This window comes from Pleurodeles waltl, chromosome 7, assembly GCF_031143425.1.
Source record: "Pleurodeles waltl isolate 20211129_DDA chromosome 7, aPleWal1.hap1.20221129, whole genome shotgun sequence".
NCBI classification, from domain to species: Eukaryota; Metazoa; Chordata; class Amphibia; order Caudata; family Salamandridae; genus Pleurodeles; species Pleurodeles waltl.
Window position 1 is genome coordinate 580,517,968 of NC_090446.1, and position 21,082 is coordinate 580,539,049.

General features: G+C 43.5%; 1 protein-coding gene across 2 annotated transcripts in view; it reads left to right on the forward strand.

Moving 5' to 3' along the window:
• The window catches only part of RUSF1 (RUS family member 1), a 140,288-nt gene extending 130,137 nt beyond the window's left edge, over window positions 1-10,151 (forward strand). For both annotated transcript variants that reach the window (XM_069244398.1, XM_069244399.1), the window contains exon 15: window positions 586-10,151. In XM_069244398.1, coding sequence (XP_069100499.1) covers window positions 586-680 — 95 coding nt within the window. In that variant the 3' untranslated portion in view covers window positions 681-10,151. The remainder of the gene's footprint in view (window positions 1-585) is intronic.
• The last annotated feature ends 10,931 nt before the right edge of the window (window positions 10,152-21,082 follow it).

The window sequence follows — 21,082 nt, forward strand, 5'->3', positions numbered from 1 at the left end:
CCCTACGACGTCTTGTTGCTGAAAATCTTTAGTTGCAATTCCACTATATGCATTTTATCATGTGTAAAACAAGCCTGAAGAGGACCTCTATCGGCCTTCTGTACCGTCCATATCTGCATCACTTGCTCCTCTGTCCTCTTTCTTATCGGTACAGCTACTGCTGGCCATTGCAATGTTTATCCTTAACAAGCCATAATATTGGACAACTGATGACCAAATACACAGATCCTTCATGCACCTTACTGATGTACTGATGTTGACTTCAAATATTTTCAGTTACTGCTTTTTTCTGTTGCTGTTCATTAATAATACGTTAGATGCATGCTCTTTTATTGTGCTGCTACTCACCTCAAATTGGTTTATTATTGTCCTCATCCTGTATATCCATATGTCCTGCCAATGTTGTGAAGAATCTTCCTGTCATTTGAAAGACCTTTTGTTGTACAGAGCTCTGTCGCCCTACAGGATCCAGCAGCATTATATTAGGCATGATGGTGTGTGTTATAACATTCACTCACTCTTCCTTTCCTTCTCTCTTCCTTTTTCTTCCATATCTTGTTCGTTCCTCCCTCTCCTCTTTCACAGGACTGATTGCAGCGGGGTGGGTGACGGATCGACACCTTCTGGACTTTGATGAATGGAGAACAGATTGGCATCTATTAGCCAAGAAATCAGATTAACACCTGAACACACAACTCATAATGGGACCAGCCAAGTGATGAGAGGGCCAGTTAGAGACCAGAGACTCACTGTTACAAGAGCCAAGCGTCTGAAAGCAGGACAGAAACCCAGCTCCTTCAAACCAGAACTTGCAAAAGTGACTGATATGGGAACCAGAAATCTTGAGTGTGGTGGTTTCTCTCTACCCATCCATGCTCTTGGTTCAGAATCTTTCTTTCTAAGCCAAGAGTCCCTGCCAGTTTAGTCCACTCTGTTGCTCAGCACAATGAAAGTTGAAGCTTTTCAGGCTGAACTCAAACCTATGTAACAATAGAATGAAAAATACATTGTTGGTCACTAGGGTTATTCATTGGCACAATAGGAAAAGTCTGGGATTTGTTGGGATACTAGTTTGAGATGCAGACCCCGGCTCATGGAATGCTGTCACTCCAGCATTCTAAAAGATGACCTCCTACTTGTAGCAGGTGGCCCAGGTCCATCACCAGGCCTTGGATTTGTCAACAATAACGCACCCTCATTTCTCAGAATGACACTAATTGGGTTAATCGAATCGCCTCACAGAACAAAATCAAGAGCTACTGACCTTGTGTATTAAAAAAGAGTGATAATTCGTCCTCTCCCTGAAAGACACCCCCACCCGGAGACCACACCTCATCCACAGAAAACTTCAGCAAGGCCATGTGCCACCAGCTGACTAGATGAGAAACAACTGCCTCAAGCTAAAAACAGAAGTAATCCATTTTGAGAACAACCCCTCCCCCTGGAATGACTCATGGTGGACCACCGCTCTAGGAGTACCCCTGACCGCATTTGAACACACTCAAAATCTAGGTTTTATCGTAGACAACAAGCTCACGTTCAGGGAACAAGTAAACTCCATTGCAGCATCCTGCTTCCACCAACTCTGCATGCTTTGCAGGATTTTCAATTGGATCCCCGCTGAATCCAGAAAAACAGTCTCACAGGCCACCATCACTAGCAGGCTGGACTACGGAAATGCCCTATACCTCGATCTCCCCGCACAACTCCTCCACGGACTCCAGACCACTCAGAATGCATCAGCAAGACTTGTACTGGACCTGCCCAGAAGAACCCACATTACCCCCCCCCCCCCCCTCAGGAAACTACACTGGCTGCCTGTACACAAGAGATGCAAGTTCAAGGTCCTCACCATGGCGTTCAAAGCACTCCACAACATAGGGCCCAACCTCGTTAACCACAGACTCTCCTTCCACCAGCCCACTAGAGAGCTCCGATCAATCAACCTCGCCCTCATCCCCAGAATCCAGCATTCACGAAGCGGGGGATGTGGTTTCTCCTGCATCGCAACCAAGAACTGGAACAAACTACCCACTTACCTACCTACCTACGAACCACACACACCCTTGCCGAATTCAGGAGGTAGCACAAGACCTGGCTCTTTATGGACTAACTCAACCACTAGCAGACACAACTCATAGCGCGTGGATACCCCCCATGATGATATGTTGCACTCTATAAATCGATTTAGATTTAGATTTGCAAAGACCAAATAGGAAAATGCTAAGATTTTCAAGATTACAAAAAGAGGTCATAGACACCATGTACATTAAATTGCGCCTAGAATATCTTAGATGACACTGCAGCTGCAACTGTAGCTTTAGTTTCAGTTGGTTGTAGTGTGCAGGGTTTTGTAAGAGTTCTTTCGATAGGATGTGTCATTAACATAGTAGCTCACATGCAGCACTGGTCCTCCGCAGTTTTTGGAAGAGAGCTTGCCATATCAGTCCTTGTGACCAATAGGAAACATTCTGCTCCTTGGATAGCCACAGTGCACTGGAACATACACTCCAACCTATCTCTTCACCTCCCTTTTTCATCTGGGTGCTTAATAGCACTGTATGATGAAGAAGGCTTCCCTGCAGGCCTCAGCTTAATGTATAGATAGTTGCATCACATGCATTCCTGGGTTGGAGATGGGGGATAGTGTGTGCCATTTTATTCAACTTATCTCTGTATCCAACTGATCACAGACCTGGATTTGCAACCAACACTGAGAGCTTTCTTATAAACACAAAGATGAAGGGCATAATCCTATCCCCCTGACTCGTCAATATTCAGTGCACAGAGTAAAGAGTGGGCTGTGGTTGTAGTAGCCTATCAAAGCTCCAGTAATGTGAGCTCAACCAGCGCTCACTCCTGGTCTCTGGCAGCAAGAACAGTCTGAGTCAAATCCCACCACAGACAACAGTCTATCCGAGTATATTGGGCTAGAGCACCCACCTGAATTTTGTTTTGTTCGTGGGTGTGTTTAAGGCCTGTTATCACTATATCATCAAATGTAGGCATGAACACGCCTCGCTACAAAGGTTTTACATTTTATCAGTGGTTTTAAAGTTTAAAGCGTCAATATGGCTGTGTCCTTTGTTCTTTCTCTAACCCATTTCCCTGGCAGGTAGCCCAACCTTTTATTTCCCAAGTATGTGGAGTGAGGGTATCTCTGCAGCTTTTGGTGCTTAGATGTGAATAATTAGGTTGTATGGTATGCCACCCTTAAGTAAGGAATAGGGCTGATCAGGGCTTCTCAAGCAGAAAGTGATGTCTCTAAAACAAGCTTCCTCACTGTGCTCAAAGAGGGAGGGGAAATGTGGAAAGCAAAATGGATCATTGATTGCTCTATAGTAGCAGCTGGGGATTAAAGCACCTCTTATGGAAGCCAGTGGGAGGCTCCTCTGAGTAAGCACCACAAATAAACTCAGTAAAGAAACAATAAGCAAGCTTCCTTCCACCCAATTCAAAAGTAAAGTCTAGTTTAGAAAAATGAAAACCTTACAAATATTTAGGAATCAAGCTGTAGTAAGCAGGGAATAAAATAAATTATAGCTGTTGTGTCAAGAATGTTTAATGCTATTAAGGGCATGAATGCAAGGATTATGCTTGTGTTCTTTAAGAGAACTTTTAGAGCAGCCAATCAAAACTTAGTAAGCACAAAACTTCATTACATTCCACAAATCACAGCCTACATATTCATCAAATAAGATCGCCACCATTTTGAATCCCTCTTCCTTTGTGAACAGCTCAGTCCCAATAACAGATCAACCGCTTGCAGCAACGCAGGAACAGCTTCTCTGAGTGATGACTTTTCAGCCATCAAATCAACTGTACTTGGTCATAAGCTCATCCAACGGGACTGCCACACTGGGCTTACACATAGACCTCAATCCTCAGTAAACCTTGATGGGGCCCAGCTCACTTCTATTTCTAATCTCCTCCTAAAGAAAAGATACATTGCTTAAGCCATGCTTCCAGAACAGTGATGAATTTACAGTTTTATACAACATACAATGGAAACAAAACAATTTTATTGCCGTAGGCAGGAAAACCACACAATACAGAAGCAAACACGCTCATTCCACAATAACCCCCCATGACAATCTGTTATTTCAAGCAATGGATAATTATTGTTTCTGTGTCCTTGATTGAGTTGAAAATGCTTGATGCAATAGCGAGAACATTTTTTATTCTATTAGGACCCGGAGGCTCAGATTATGCTTGTATGAAGCTGTTCCCCAACAACAGAGGCCAGATCAACAGTCTGTTTAGAATAAAGAGTTTTAACATAGATTCTGAAGGCAAGTCAGCGGCCATCATAATATCCTCCAGTCAAGACCTCTGAGCATAGGCCTTTGATGCTATCACACTGAGTGTGCCCCAAACACATACATCATCTGCCTCAGCTAACAGCCACCACAACTATCTGGTTATTGTGACTGCCGAAACCAGTTTAAAAGACTTTTGAAGGCAATCAGTAACTGCCCTCTAGAATCCTATCATAACTATCAAGTGACAGCTTCATATTTTTAAGGCAACCCACCACACACAATTTGTGATTGTTTGGGAGCACAGGCAATATTACTTTTCATATGTTTAGAAATATGAAACAGTACTCCATCAGGAGAAAAACCTGCTAAGATCCAGGGCTTGCACATCCAACCCTCTTTTACCATTATTCCAGAAATAGTAAAAAACTGCTCACATCTCACCACTGGGAACATCTCAATCGTGGAGGACTGGAAAACCTAATCGCTTTCATGAGTTTACTGACCAGAGGATGTTTGCCAAAGGTCTTACCATCCACAGGAAGAGGTACTGCTGAAATTGTGGAACTAAAATTGAATGACCTATATGCCAAACCACTGGGTGCAAGTTTCAACAAACAAAATTAGCACCATCGCTAAATCTGTTGCTGGGGAACCCACACTGCTTGCGTTACTCCAACATAGCCATCTACCCCAAGTGAAAAATATCTTTTAGGTGTACCGGCAGACTATGCCTGCTGTATGAAGAAAGAAACTTGCTCTGAAAGTCCAGGCATTTGCCAGCGATTCAAACTTTTCAAGCCATGAGCTTGAGCAGCCCCCCACTCGAACCATCGGGTACAGAAGACACACGGGTCCCCCTACAACTTAGAAACACTCAGAATTTGAACCAGTGGCTGTGTCACCATAACTAATACCACCTCATGTTTGATTAATTGAGCCAGAACATAGAGCTTCTTTATCCAAAAGAGTGTGAATTGAAGCCCAGGACTTTTTTCAGTACCCATGCATCCACAGCTATCACTTGGCAATTGTGAGTGAAGAAACATATTCTGCCTCCTAAAATTAAATGAAACAAAGGTATAATTTGAACTTGTAAAGCAGGCTCCTGTACTGCTCTTTGAGCACCTCTGTAGCTGCCTCTGTATCCACCATGTTCTGTCCTCCTCTGTACCTCGTTGGGAAAAAGTTGCTGCCCCTAGATCCATCCTGTCAGGAGCCATGTCAGCAATATTGGAATCCTTTCTGAGGACTTTGCAATGAGGAAAGCCCTGGCGATCTGCCAACCCATCCAAACAGGTCAAACTGAAACACTTTTTTCAAAGAAAGTTGAGCCTTCTAAGGCTGTGAATGGCTTAGCAAACTTCCCCAGATCTCATACAAAAGGATCACTAAAGGGAATACACTGAGCTACTCTCAGCCAGTTCTGCAAGTTTGAGGTCGATTCTCATGAGAATGCTTTATGTTACCATGCCACAGTTGGCGTTACTTAGTTGGCACACAGCCCACTGCACCCATGCTGCGAGCTTGTCTGGATCTATCAGGGAGCCAGAGTTCTTAGTCTGGTAAGCCAGTTCTAATATTTTTAGTCAGTATTCCTGACAAATCCAAAAGCTTGTCTTGGCACACTTTCCACAATCTGTCCGGACCTTTTTTTGGGTCTCTGTAAAATCTGTGCATAAACGGCAACATACTGGGATCAACAGTGTCATCTTAGCAACTTTGCCTGCCATAGCAGGCCTAGGACTTTCCACCCTAAGGTGATTGCATACCTCCCTTTCATACCCTTTGCGCAGACGTGTCTGCACATAATCTACCTCCTCTACTATTGGGGCCCATTCCAACAAGCGTGGATGAACAATCTCATCCGGGTTCAAATGAAAGGACTGATGTGAAAGTTGTAGGAGATGAACCAGCCATATGCGAACTGCGTTTCCGCTTTCCTTTGCCGTAAACTAGTGATTCCTGTAAGGAGTCTGACCAGGAAAAATCTGAATCGGTGTCCACTAACAGCTGGACTGAGTTTTCCAGTGCCTCAACCAAGTTATCTTCAAAGTAGTTGTCAGGGTTATCCTCATGGTATTCCTGATACCAATCCAGGTCAAAGGGTGAGATTCAGACATTTTGACAATATAGGTTGCCAACTCTTTAGGGTAACAAGAGGAAGCAGCCCCAAAGAAGGGTCAACAAGAAATTATATATATATATATATATATATATATATATATATATATATATATATATATATATATATATATATATATATATATATATATATATATGACACAAGGGCGTCGGAGGGTAAATATTGGCCAAAGGGCAATACACACTACTAATAAACAAATCATGCTACACACACACATACATATATATATATATATATTTCAAATAACGGTGAGACGTTTTTCCTTCACCGAATGGCTGCACAATATCCAAGAGATCGTTGGTAGTACATAACGAGAAAAAAATCCAAAATAATTTGTATAAATTTCGTCGACTCTTTTATTGAAAAATATATATAGAAAAGCAAATGTGAAAGTGTGAAGCTCAAATGGTGGGAAATGCCAAAAAAATGCCAAAAAGACACACACACATGCTGTCCCGGCCAAATGTCGACTCGTTTCGGCAAACGCCTTCAACTGGACATTGGCTGACATTTTTGCACATACTTATTTGAATACTATAGTCCTTCTTTGATTTCAGCAACATCAATACACTGTTTGAAAACTTGGCAGCCATATTGTAACGTTGTTGTCATCGGTCCCAATTGCTAGATAACATCCATATAACCCAGTCAGGATCCTATTTTAGTGATCATATATGTCTACCATGATACAGTAATTCCCCCTACTATAGAGATTATTAGTTTCAACATAAATACTTCTCATAAATAGGAAAAATATATTCTCAAATAAATATTATAAATATTTTCAACACATACATATGGGATATTTATATATACATTAATTAATGTCAATATCCTGATAAATAGTGCATATATAAACATTCCCCAATTATCAAAAGTTAATCTCCACAATAATATCCAATTCATATATTAAATGTATAATCATTGAGAATCAATATTTCCAGATAAAACTGTATCCATGCTAAATGTTCATCTAATAGTAATAAAGAACATCATATTCTAATATTAATCATGTTGATCCATCAAGTGGTCCCTGTATATGGAATAAAAACTAATTTTATGCAGATATTTAGGCAAAGCCCAGGCCAACTGACAATCGCCATAAAGTGCTAATTAAAGTACAATGCTAATGATGTACAAAGTGCTAATATAGGTGTGCAAAAAAAGCAATTAAAAAACAAACTATATTCAATAATCAGGTTAAAAAACTCCCGGTCAAATTGTAGAATTTCATTTACAGTGTCTATGCCAAACAATCTCTGCAGAGAATCCATTGCACATAAATCCAACTAAATTTAATTGAAAATCTCACAAATGAACATAAAGTTCAGCATCTAAATTGTGTCCCCATGGACTTTCAGCACCCAATAACAAAATCATATTAGATTCCATTTGTCTTAGCTCTGCTGTCCTATTCCCACCTCTGGGATTGACAGCAATAGTTTTTATCATATAGAAAGTCAAAGAGCTGCAGTTACCATCATGGACTTCCCAGAAATGTTTGGCTAACGGATACGATCTCTCTCTCTCTCTCTCTCTCTATATATATATATATCAGATCAGTATGGCTCGTTTTAGCCGAAGCCTGGACCTCTGAAGAGTTTCAGAGCTGCTGCACTTTTGAGCATCCAATGGGAAAAATGGTAATAGAAATAGGACTAGGCCCATCAGAGATGTCTAATTGAGCGCAGTCAATCCCCAAGCTCCTGCTCCACCAAGACTAGACTGCCACAGATAAAAATAGAGGGGGATCTGCAAAAGAAAATCCACATAGCACAGATAATGAAAGCAAGCGTGTCCGCACATGTGCACAAGCCGGGGGCCCAGGCGGAGTTCTGGGTGTTATTCCCTGTCGGGACTCAAGTGAAAATCGCTACAATACAATGATATAACAGCAAAAGATGACAGTGTCACAAAAAGCATAATATGGGCTCAAAATGAACAGCACTTGACTGCTGACCGCAAAGAAAGAACCACTCAAAATGCTGCTGATTATATTTGAGGGGATGTGTAGGTGGTGATTGGTGGAATGTAATGATGATCATGGGAAATGAAGTTTTGTGTTTAATACGTTTTCGTTTAATGCTGCAAAAGTTCAGTAAAGGAAGCAAACCATAATCTGAGCTTCTGGTCCTGACAAGAATTCAAATTATATAGAAATAAAGAGTGAAGGGATCTTTTAGGAGAGCAAGAGAGGTTGAAGGTCAGACCTAAGTCCCACCTCCTATTCCTTTTGTGTTCATTTATGTGTTCTCTCCAGGCAGTTAACCATCCTACCACCCATAGTGGGGAGATCCAAGAATCCTCTGTGGAGTGGGGAAAAAAGCACCACTGCTATGTAGAATTGAGGAATCGCAGGAGCATGTGTGGGACCCCTAAAGTTGATCTTTTTTTAACACACAGATGGAAATCTCAAAAGAGATTAATTTAACAAGCTTCCCTCTGTGGTTGTGGCCTGAATTCCTATAGGAACACGCTACGTTAAAAAAAAAAGGATTCCTAACTTAACCTTAACTAATCTATATACTGGAAATTAAAATGTATTCTCGAAACATTGCCTGTAAAGCTTTACCAGAGTTACATTACTGCAATTTCTCTGTTACATTCTGTTGACTGACACTTGGCTTTTAACATATACTTCTCTGTGGTTTTTGGAAAAGGAGAGTTTAAGAAAATTAGTTTCTGAAAACATTGGTTGTCTAGGGAGACGCCAGACCATCTAAACCAAGTACCCAGCTCCTGACAAAACACAAACAAGACAAGAAAGCATCAGTTTAACTACCACATGAAATCCACCACACATGGCAAATGTAGGAAGCTAGGCCATCCACTTTCAACACAGATCAACCATCATTCTTTAGGTGATGGTGAGTTCATGATGTAGCCTGGAAACATTTACAAGTCTTCTTTAAGTTTCATGAGTGGCACCTACCTTGCATTTGCAGCAGTATATATATTTATAACTGCCTCATTTGGCAGCCTTTTGCTTCCCACTTTCAGTTCAACTCATCTGTCGTGATATGAATAGGTCTTTGACAAAGTATCTTGTGCAACATTAAGATATGATTAATTACTTTTCCATTAAGAAAAGGACCTGCACTTTGGGGCTGCAATGTGTATGCAGCAATAGATTTTTAGTTCTCATTTACTATTTTCTACTTTATAAGCCTTAGTAGCCGTCTTTTCAACAAATGTATCCTTTTTATAAAATTAGCATTGACAATCTAAAAATGTTTGCTTTTTTCAGATGGTACATGTTGACTAGTTCAATACAAGTCTGACAACCAGTCCTAGGCAGTCCTCAAGAATGAGAAGCTTGAAACTAGAAACTTATAAAAAATGTCATGTGGGTTCTTTTGATATATGGTACAAAGTGGACTTCATAAGCGCTATACTGATAAGCACTGGTAGCACTTTGGAGACCATGTTCTAAAGTCCTGTGGGTTTCTTCTGGTTACCCATCTGACCACGGATGAAGAACTGGTTAAATATCTAAGTCAAATTACCTAGAGCGCTCTACAAACAGCATGTAAACTGTTTCTTGATAACTCACTATAACATATGGGATCACAGTAATGCGAAGTAGTTCTTTGAGACATACCTGTGTTGATATTAAAGCAAATGATTATGAAATAGCCATAGAAGTAACCCAGTGAGTAATCCCAGAAAATGTATCTATTAGCACCAAAACAGAAGTCTGTTTTTGAGGTACTGTAAGGTCAGTAATAAATTTTATAGATACAGTGTGCCATGGCTCCTTTGTTTTTGGTAACAGCAATTGTAACACATTGTATTTCTGCAGATACATTTTTGTTTGGATGAACATGATTTCACCTGATCTTTAATTTCTTGATGCATAATGGAAGGTAACCATAACCAGCATTTTATTTGATTAATAGCCCAGCTGAATCTAGGGACTACCTGGTAGGAAACTGTCATAGTCCACTGTAGTTCTTCTCCTTTCAAATGGGTAGCTGCTGCATTGATCTGCGTACTTTCCATGAAGAATTGTCTTCAATCTGGTATTTAACCAGTTCATTACTGATTCATTCCAGTATGCTGCACGTGTGGACATGAACCGAAGGAATTATGGCATGGCTGCTGCACCTCTGTGAGGTTTCAGGATGGTTAACTATGCTTGTGTGCCAAGAAGGGTGTAGCCCTGATCTGTCTTTGTGCCAAAGGGGGGGTATGGGGAGGGTGAAGAACTTTCTGGGCTTGATATCGGCTGTGTGAACTTGTGGGTTCTAAGTTGCAAAACCTTAGCAAGGAATTCATGACTTTTAGAAGATAAGATCAACCAACTTCAGCATAAATATCAGATCCTTTGAATAGGGAATCTAAAAAGAGTATGGGCAAATTTGTAGTGATGTTTGAAGAGTTTGAGAAGACAGAGAATACACCTAGGCAATGGCATAGTTGCTTTCAAACCTCATACATTCAATCTGTGAACCTAGCTGCATCCCGGAACATCATTTTAGGGCTGAGGTCTGGTTTAGGGTAACCACACTAAACAGGACTATGGCAAATTAGTGATGAATGTGGGTGGTACTACTAGGTCATAAAATATTAGGGGGGCAACTGAGTGAAGAATAAAGCTATTCATTAAGATCCTAAAGAGGAGGAGGAACAGGAACTTGACCCATTGGAACTGTAAAGTCAGAATGATGATTAAGGAGGAACTGGGGAGTTAACCATGACTGGAGCTACAGGTTGAATAACGTCCTGGCATCAGGGTGTGTTGGCAGATGTGATAACGTGATGAGATGTAGAGCTATCAATAAGTGTTGAAGAAACAAAAGCAAAAATATGATCACTTAGACCAGTGAGAGGTAAGGATACCAGGGACTATAACTGGCTAAGAGACCTACATTATAAATACTGTGGCATCCTTTTAACTTCATAGGATGGATATGTATAACATAGAATGGGTCTGTTAAGCATCATTTGGTATTGCTGCAGCACCTTGCTGTCATTGAGACCCATAATGTTTTGGGATAATGAAATGAGTGAACCTGCTTAGCATGAATGATAGCAGTTCTGTTTAAAAAAAAAAAAAAAAAAAAAAAAAAAGGCAAGTAGCACAATACTTTCAGAAGCTCTTGTGTGTGTCTTTGGAGATCTTATGTGGTTTCAGGTCACATACTTGTTTGCAGTGATCTGAATTCCAGGTGGAAAGACTGTACATGACAAGTCTACCTGCTTGTCTGGCAAAAAGTGTTACCCTGACTCACCTCCCCTTGATACGGTTGATGGACCACAAGATCACCAATAATTGTACATACTGCTAGAAAACATAGGTGAAGTGATACATTCCACATCTAAAGTAATACTGCTCTGTTGTTCTGTTTGTTTAGAATCAGGAATTGTTGCAAAATACTGACTTTAGACAGGTCATTGAGTGGTTATGCTCTCCCATTTGCTAGACCATAGCCATTGTCTGGTACCTCATGATTGTGACTTACCAGTACAGTGTGGTTGTGCTTCACCAAGCTAGCACTTATTAGTTACCTAATTCAGGTAGATTTAAGTGTTCCAGTGACACCCTGGTCAGGGTTTAATGCCCCTTGGGATATACTAGAAATCAGTTGTCTGGTTACTGTGAAGGGATTTGTACCTTGGCAATATTATTTTACCTCCTAAGGGCCTTGGTTGTATGTGCCTTCACTCCCCTTGGTCATTCTTCTTGAGAGGGAGCAGTTGAATTCCCATTTATGGCGTTAAAGCTCACCCCTGTGTTTGGGAAAGTTCTGCATGCAGGACAGCCTACCAGGACATCCATAAGACAAGTGGGCATGCCAGTTAAAGAGAATGCACAATAGAGTGCAAGGATGCAGATAGGGCAATTATTGTCATGCACACAGACAACCACCTCACCGCCCTGAAGCCACATCAAGAGTAAATAAGATACAGACACACCTCAAAGAAGAGCTTAAATGATTCAAACCTGTCAACCACAATAGACAGGAACTTGACATTCGATAAACTAGGAATACATACAAATTGAGCAAAGAATGCGACCATGTGTACAAGGAACAATAAAGTAATTAAGTAGGGGGCAGCAGCATTAGGGTGATTGAGCTAAACATGTCAACAGAGAAGTTGTAAAGACCTGAGTTATTTTATCAGTGCCTTTGCATTTTTACACATGGTTTCAACTTACTATACCATAACTCCTGGAATCCTTTCCTACGCTTGTCTTAGGTTGAGATTTCACCTTTGGGTTTCTTGTATGTAACTTTAATTCCTGGATTGGTTTTCTACACATGTGGAATGTTGTGATGCTATTTAGTTTCAACCATTATTTGACCATTGACTCCATTTTGCTTGAGTGACTCCATTGTGTGCCCTGCTGCAGGGCAGCACAGGTATTTTTCCTTACAATTTTTTTTTTGTTTACACCAGCGAAGAGTCGAACAGTGCTGGAACATATTATGGAGGATGGGGACTAGATACAAGTTCAGAAGGCTAAGACTGTTTTCATCAGAGGAATGAATAACTCTGTCTTAGAACAAACATTGGCAGCCTGGCTAACTCCTATGGGTGTTTTAGGCTTAGACAAAGTACAACCAGTGTTTAATTTCATAACGGAGGGGGTTCCTAGAACCTTCTTCTTGAGGTGGTTTAAGGTATAAAAGACGGGGAGACCTGGTGCTAAGACAGGAGCTCGTCTGTGGAGTGGACGTGCTCCTCTGGATCTGATTTGTGATCCCAATCCGGGGGTCTCCTGCCTTGGCTGATCGAGGGTTCCCCAATCATGCTGATGCGGATGCTATCAACAACCCTGTTGAAGATGTAATTTAAATCTTGATTATTTAACTTATGTATACATGCTCTGTTAACACACTGCATATTTCTTTTTCAGTCTTGACCACTTGCTATATGCATTTATCTTTGTATATACACATGTTCTGATGCATTTGAGTTATATGCTTATTCTCATATATTTTTATGAACTTTATTTGATATTTGGGAAGTGCCTTAATAAATTCATTATTTAGACTAAGAGTGCCGAATTCTTTTGGCATTGTGTCCTCTTAGTTTAAGTGAGAACAATACATTTTGGCATCGCTTGCAGGATACGAAGTAAAAGATTAAAGTGAAAAATGTTTGGCAAAAAGAGAAAGGCAGTTTGCCAGATACCAAGTGAAATACAGAGTTGGGAACCAGCTCCGTACGGTGTGCCTGCGCATGAGTGGTTTCACTGTGCTAGCTTGAGTGTAAACTGAAATGCGTGTATGGCAGATGCAGAGCCAGCAAATGTATTAGCTTGTTTGCAGAAATTGCCAATTGAAAAAGGAAGAGAATTAAGTACTTTAGGTCGTAGAGGCTGGATCCTCTTATGTGCTTATCGTAAAATGCATGAGAAATGTGTTCAGTTAGAACAGGAACGTGAACAGATGGAAAAGCAGTTAGTTGAAGCCAGAAACAGATAGATGGAATAGATAGCAAGAGTCTGTGGGAAATGTATCGAAAGTGAGGGATGGAAAGGAAGTAGGGAAGCAGGAAGGTGAACAAGCAGGATAAAAAGCAGATGAGTCAGGGCAAGTCAGAAATTAAGGAGGAGGACTGAGAGGGGGAGAAAAGTAGACCCTCAAAGGTAGAGGAAGTCCAGAACACTGCTTGGTTGATTGAGTTCAATGGTGGGGAAGAGGAGTTGCCCCACGGGTATAAGAACATATATCCAGGTTTGACCTGTATGCAAGTCAACAAGTTTGAATCGGATTAGTAAATTGGCCAAGCTCCAGTACCGGGATGAGCTTGCAAGGATAATAGACCCCTTGTTGACTTAGAAATGTATTGGAAAACAGGAATGTCCAGAAGGTTGGGGTCCTCATGGACACTGGAGCGGAGGCCTCTTTGATATTTGGAAATCCTAAAAAGTTTATAGGACAGCATTACACGTTTAGGTGGAAAAGAAACCCCCACCGTGCAAACTAATGTCCACATGAAAATAGGGAGAACCCCAAAACGAGAATACCCTGTCTTGATAGTGCCCCTCTTTGAATATATTCTTGAAATTTATATTCTGAAGGGGGTGGCTCCATATTTGGGAGATGGGAGCTATCTATTTGGATCGAAGAGATACATCTCAGCGGCAGCATTGAGGGTGGTTCATTTGAAAATACCTCTGGTGAAGGTGCCCCCAGGCACCAGTTTGTTCATTTGGAGCAGTATCGGATCCCGGGAGAGCATGAGCAGATAAGTAAGACCATATGGTATTTGGTAGAAGCTGGGCTGGTGGCCCTGGTCACCACTGCGTAGAATAATCCTATGTGGCCTGTGCGCCAACCTGATGGGAGCTGGGGAATGAAAGTTGATTCTCACAAATTGAATAGACATACACCCCCTTTGACTGCCGCCGTCTCAGACACCATCACTTGGATCGAAAAGATACAGAGACATAAAGGGACTTGGTATGCAACAATTGATATTGCCAATGCTTTTTTCACTATACCATTGGCCCCTGAGAATCAAGAGCAATTTTCATTTTCGTGGTTTTGGAGACAATTTAAATTTGTAAATCTTCCTATGGACTATGTACATAGCCCTACTATTGGTCACCAGCAGGTGGCAGAACACCTGGATGAAGTACCTGTCATTCCAGGGGTGCAGCTTTCTCATTATATTGATGACGTGATGCTGCAGGGAGAAACACAAGAACGGGTACAGACTCAGTTGGACAGGATTGTAGAACATGTGCACCGTAAGAGGTGAGAAAGTACAAGGACCCTCCCTGAATGTGAAGTTCCAACGAATCCAGTGGAATCAGGGACATGATTGCACTGGATGTTGCTGCAGGTGAGACAAAAGATACTGGAATTTGTTAAACCCCGTAATAAGCAGGAAACTCAGTGGTTCATTTATATATTTTAATCTTTATTTCGGCCAATTTGGCCATAAAAAGATGTACACAAAAAACACACATATGAACATGTTAAACCATCAAGGAAAAGTAAACAGGAAACACATCAGATAAAAGACCATACAATTAAAATAAAAACTTAAAGTTAGATAAGAGCCTGCAACTTTAAAATACGGGTACGAATATGCCAGACATTGGTAAGGAATTTGGCTAGTGCAAACACAATTGGACCTGAAACATCAGTTTTTAAAATTCTGTACACCGGGAGGTACTCCCTAAAACCAAGGTTTCTAATAAGTGGTAGGAGCCAATATTTCCTGGCGGCCTTGTAAGTTGGACAAAACAAGACCACATGCAGATCGCTTTCCTCTGCTCCCACACATGTCGGACATAGCTTGGTAGATGGGAGTGTTGACCAGGAGCAGGTGTAAGATCGCAGAGGCAATGTGCCATATCTCCATTGGAGAAATAGCTTCCTGGCCAGCACAGGAGACATAGCATCCACAACCCTCTCCAAGCGGTATGAGTCCTTGCTTTGCGCGAATACAGATGTTAATGACCCCTCGTTCTTGCAGTCTAGGGCCATAGCTAATTTCTGCTCGTGGTAAGCACTGACCAAAGCTCTTCGTGGGATCCTTAGTGAGGCGTTAGCTGGATCCGACCACAGGTCAGGGAGGCCCAATCCCATACAGGACTTTTTTATATATTTTATCCACGGGATCTGTAGAGCTTTAGGGTGGGTTAAAAACTCCCTCAGTTCTGCCCTATAAGAAGAGAGTTCTTCGGTGCTCCATAGCCTTCGCCAGAAGACTATGGGTCTGAGACCTAATTCATCTGCTAATGGTCTCAGACCCAGATCCATCCTCAGGGGGAGGAGCGGAGTACTGGACGGGAGTGCTACTATCTGTCTAATGAAGTTGTTCTCAGTTATAGACAAACTGCAGGAAGCTGTGTGACCCCACAGTTCCGCCCCGTACATCAGAGCTCCTCTAGCCTGTGCCTTGTATATCTGGATAAGCGGCCCCAGCGGTCGATATGTGGAGCTTCTCATCAACCGAGCAATGCCGCCAGTGGTCTGCACTAATTTAAGATTAACCCTAGTCTGGTGAGTTCCCCAGGACATGGTTTCATTCAACGTTACACCTAGATATTCAAAGGTGGAGACTCTCTCTAAACGTGAAGCTCCCAGTAAGGGGTTCGGGCGTGATCTTGGGGTTGGGTTCATAACCATAAACTTGGTTTTGTTAGCATTGATTTCTAACCCCCTATCTGTGCAAAAAGCCACAAAAGAATCAAGGATCCTCTGTATCCCCATGGGTGTTTTGGACAGCAGCAGGGTGTCATCTGCAAACATGATTGCAGGCACCCTGCTGCCATTCAATTTTGGGGCATCAGTGTATTCAGTTCCATTGAGATGGGCGATTACCCCGTTGACGAAGAGGCAGAACAGGGTCGGTGCCAATACACAGCCCTGTCTAACCCCCCTGTCAACGGGGAATCTGTCCGTTAATTCCCCGTATTTCCCGCACCTGACCCGGGCATAGTTATTATGGTGCAATCTCTTTAAAATTATCAGGATGTCTGGGGGGATCCCCATCTCAGCCAGAACACTCCAGAGTTTCCCTCTGGGCACGAGGTCGAACGCAGCCCTCAGGTCCACAAATATAGTGTATAAACTACCCCCTTCCAATATTGCTGCCCTCCAATAGATAACGTTCAGACGAAAAACCTGGTCCACTGTAGAAACTCCCTTTCTAAATCCCGCCTGATACGGACTGAGGGCACCCGTTTCTTCCACCCAGTCCTGAAGCCGATTCAGCAGTATCCTGCCAAACAGCTTCTGTGACACGTCAATTAGACTGATTGGTCTGTAGTTGGCTGGGAGCAGGGGCGAGCCCTTTTTAAATATAGGAACCACCTCTGCCCCCAGCCAAGTACTCGGAATTTCCATGCCACACAAAACTCCATTAAACACTGCAGCCAGATAGGGGGCCCAAACACCGGGCTCCTGCTTGAACAGGTCCCCGGGCAGGCCGTCCAATCCTGGCGCCTTTCCAGCTTTAAGTCCCATTAGTGCTACCTTCACCTCCCCCACTGTTATCAAATCCCCGCCATACTCTACCAGTCCAGTACCGAAATCAATCTTAGTTTCTCCCTGCTCGGAACTGTAGAGAGACTGGAAGTGTGCCTGCCACACCCCTGCTGCAATATTTGGTTCTATTGCCGAATGGAGGTTCCCCGACCCCCCGTTTACTACTCTCCAAAACATTTGGTGGTCTCTTGTTGCGAGGGAAGTGGTAAGCTCCTCCCACTGGTTCTCCTCCCATTCGGTTTTAGCATGGATGACCAGTTTTTTATAAGCCCGTCTACTTTCTCGCAGCTTCTCTCTATCTGTTCCCTCCTTGATGCATCTGAGGAGTTCTCCCTTTGCCTTCCTGCAGACTGCATTGTACCATAAGGAATTATGTTGTTGGATCCTCTTCTGATTCTGGACCCTGGTACAAAGCTCAGAGGCCGCTCCCTTTATAAGGTCCTCATGAGCCTGATATAATTTCTCATGGTGGAATATATTGCCCACATCGTTGGCTAGCTCTCCCACTTTTTCCAAAATGGGGATTAAACCTGCGTAGAGCTTCGAAAGTTTCACTTGGCTCGTAGCTAGTTTATCCCACCTGATTCTTCTCCTGTTATTGTCTAATAGTAGTTCAGGTTTGGACTCCCCCATGGTTATTATGGAGGCCTTTGGCCCAGGATGGCTAAGATCGAGTTCGAGGGCGTTATGGTCACTATCCAGTCTCTCCACCACCCTAAAGTCCAGGATAGAAGACCAGTTCACTATCTGTACAAGAGCATAGTCCAAGCGGGACTCTCTTCCCACTCTGTTGTACGTGGTTTTGCTTGGTACATCAGACTTAATACGTCCATTGCAGGCTCTAATTCCATGCTTTAGGGTGAGAGCAGTAATCTGCAAAGCCACAGGCGTCCATGCCTTTGGGGAAGGTGCTACAACAGAGGGTACTGACCACCTGAACTCTTCTTCCATGGGAAATCCCTCTACGAGACCGACCAACGGCTCGAAATGGGAATTTAAATCCCCTCCCACTATGTAAGGGATATCTCTTGGCATTTCCGCTAAATATACTGAGAGCTCCTCTATAGTGGGGGATTCACGCGAAGCTCCCACTGGCCTGGAGTAAATATTTATCAGGGCAAGTTTCGCTAGGTTCGGCCAGGCTAATAAAACCACTAGGATATCATCTGATGGCACCGGTAGGCGTGAAGCCTGACATCCTAAGTGGGAAGCCACCCAAGTTGTGAGTCCACCAGAGGGGCGGCCCTTACCCTCCCACCTAGCCGAGATGGAAAATGACTCGTAACCTTGATGGTTGTAATCTTCCCTTGCCCAAGTCTCTTGGAACATGCAAACATCCCCGGACTCAATGTAAGTTATCCAATCTTGGGTGCCCAGTTTGCTGGCTAAACCAGCCACATTCCACCAAATTAGTCTCATGTGCGCTGGAGAAGCCACAGAACAGATTGCAGGGATGGAGTGGGGGGAAGAGCCAGTACCAAAACCAGAAACTACACCAATTACTCTAACAGGGTCATTTTCAGAAGTGGGTTCGGCCGGATCAGGCAGTTTACTGGGACCATTATCCGAGGTCACAGGATTTGAGTTCGGGTTTGGGGGCAGTCAGTCCACACCATCCAGACCATTCAGACAGTTAAAACGATTGTGGTCCAAAAAGGGAGTCTCCGAAGGTCGATAAACTGGACGTGGAGCATATCCCCTATGTCTAGATCTTCGTTCCACCCTTGTCCAGTTACCTTGTGACAAGTCATAGTGCAAGCGAATGGGAGGGAAAAAGAAAGAAACTGGCAAAGTCTGTAAGGTAGAATCCAGTGATCTATTTGACCCAGCACAAATGTATAGTACTGTTCCAGGGTCTCGAAAAGACACAATGATACAGTCCCCTGCTATTGATTTCCCCGACTTCCCCAACCATGGTATCCTTCTTACCATAATGATCTCATTGTTGAGGTGAGCTGGAAGAGGTCTGTTCCAATTCAACCATTTAATGGTTTTCCTCTTGAGTGAGTGATAGTTCTCATTTTCACCCAATTCTAGAGAGGGAACACCAGCCAACACCACCATGAGGCTGTTAGCCTCTGGTGGTAAGTCGGGTCCTCGTGGTCTAGGGGCAGGCTTACCAGGGAGTATACGTTGGAGTGCTGGGCCATCTGTTTCTGATGGTAGGATGTCAGAGTTAGTAGGTAAAATTGGAACTGGGATAGCCATAGGTGGCTGTAAAAGAGGGGCGGCAGTGGTGCCCAAGGGAGGCCCCGTGTGGATCGGTGGGTTTTGTATATTGGGGAAGGTTCCTATTGGTAGATTGGACTCAGTGGTTCTACTCTGTTTGTTGTCCAAAATTTTCAGGGTGGTTAAAGTTGCCTCCAGAGTGGTCAGCCTGAATTCTATTTTCTGCAAGCTCTCGCTAATGGGCAACAAGAGTGATCTAATTAAGGATTCAATGCTCCCCAAAGAGCTACCGGGAAGTAATGTGTTAAGTGGGCTCTGCCCTTTGTCGCTAATGGAAGCAGTGGTAATAATATTGGTACCCTTGGGGGGAGTAGCCTTCTGCACATTAACTAAAGGCCTGTCCAACATAGGTACGGACTTGAGTGACTTTCCAAAATCAGAGTGGGGGATCTTTTTCTTCCCCTGACCACCCCTCATCTTCCTTCTGCGTTTATTTGGTGGTAGGTCATACACCTCTGCCACCACAGTTTGCTTTAGCTTATTAATCTTGATTTTGGCTCTGGTGTGTGTTTGGGTGAATAAGTCAACTGCCGAACTACTGGCAACTAATAGTGGAGTGGTGTCCGTAGTTTGTTTGGGAGGTGGGCCAGAAATGGGAGAACTATCCCGGAGTAATAGGGGAACGTCTTCTTGGGATGAAAGATCCGGGCTGCCATTGAGGGAACCTTCCTCTTGGGAGATAGGATAGGGAGTTATGTCACTGAGGGGCCTATTTTTCATGTGTTCAATCAAGCGACGACGCTCTGTCCTACGCATCTCCAGAGAGGTTTCGATTCCCCCATCACCCTTTACCGATTTAAAGTAATTGTCCAGAGTCCCAGTGTTGGCTCCCCCCTCCTTCGCTGCTGTTCCACCTAGGGCTGATGATGGCATACCCAGAACCTTTTTCGCATACCAAGTAGGATCAAGGAAATGCAGGTGAAAGAGAGTGGGCCCAGCCCAGCCTCCTGCGTGCCCTGACGGCCACAGACGGTCCCGCCCTTGTCCCGGGGTTATCCCCGGGCGCTCCCGCGACGCGGAAGTAGCTGTTTGAATTTATAAGAGAAAAGTTAAGCTATGAGTGGGGAGAGCGGCCAGGTGACAGGAGGCGCGGGTTAACAGGACTGCTGGGAGACGTAGTCCTGTCCCGACGCTCGCAGCCCTGCACTCGCCCAGTCCCTCACTGAAACTGTCCGTAGGTTTTGCACAAGCGGATCTCACGCCGCAGCGGGACCCGCGAAGCGGCTTCCGCAAGAAGTAGAGGAGAGTCCAAAGGCAAACCAGCAGCAAACAGCAAGTCCGACGGTATCCCAGGGGAGTGGAGCTCAGAAGTGGTTTTTCAGGCTGTGAGTGGGGCGGGGCTTGCAAGGAGAGCGGCCAGGTGACAGGAGGCGCGGGTTAACAGGACTGCTGGGAGACGTAGTCCTGTCCCGACGCTCACAGCCCCTGCACTCGCCCAGTCCCTCACTGAAACTGTCCGTAGGTTTTGCACAAGCGGCTCTCACGCCGCA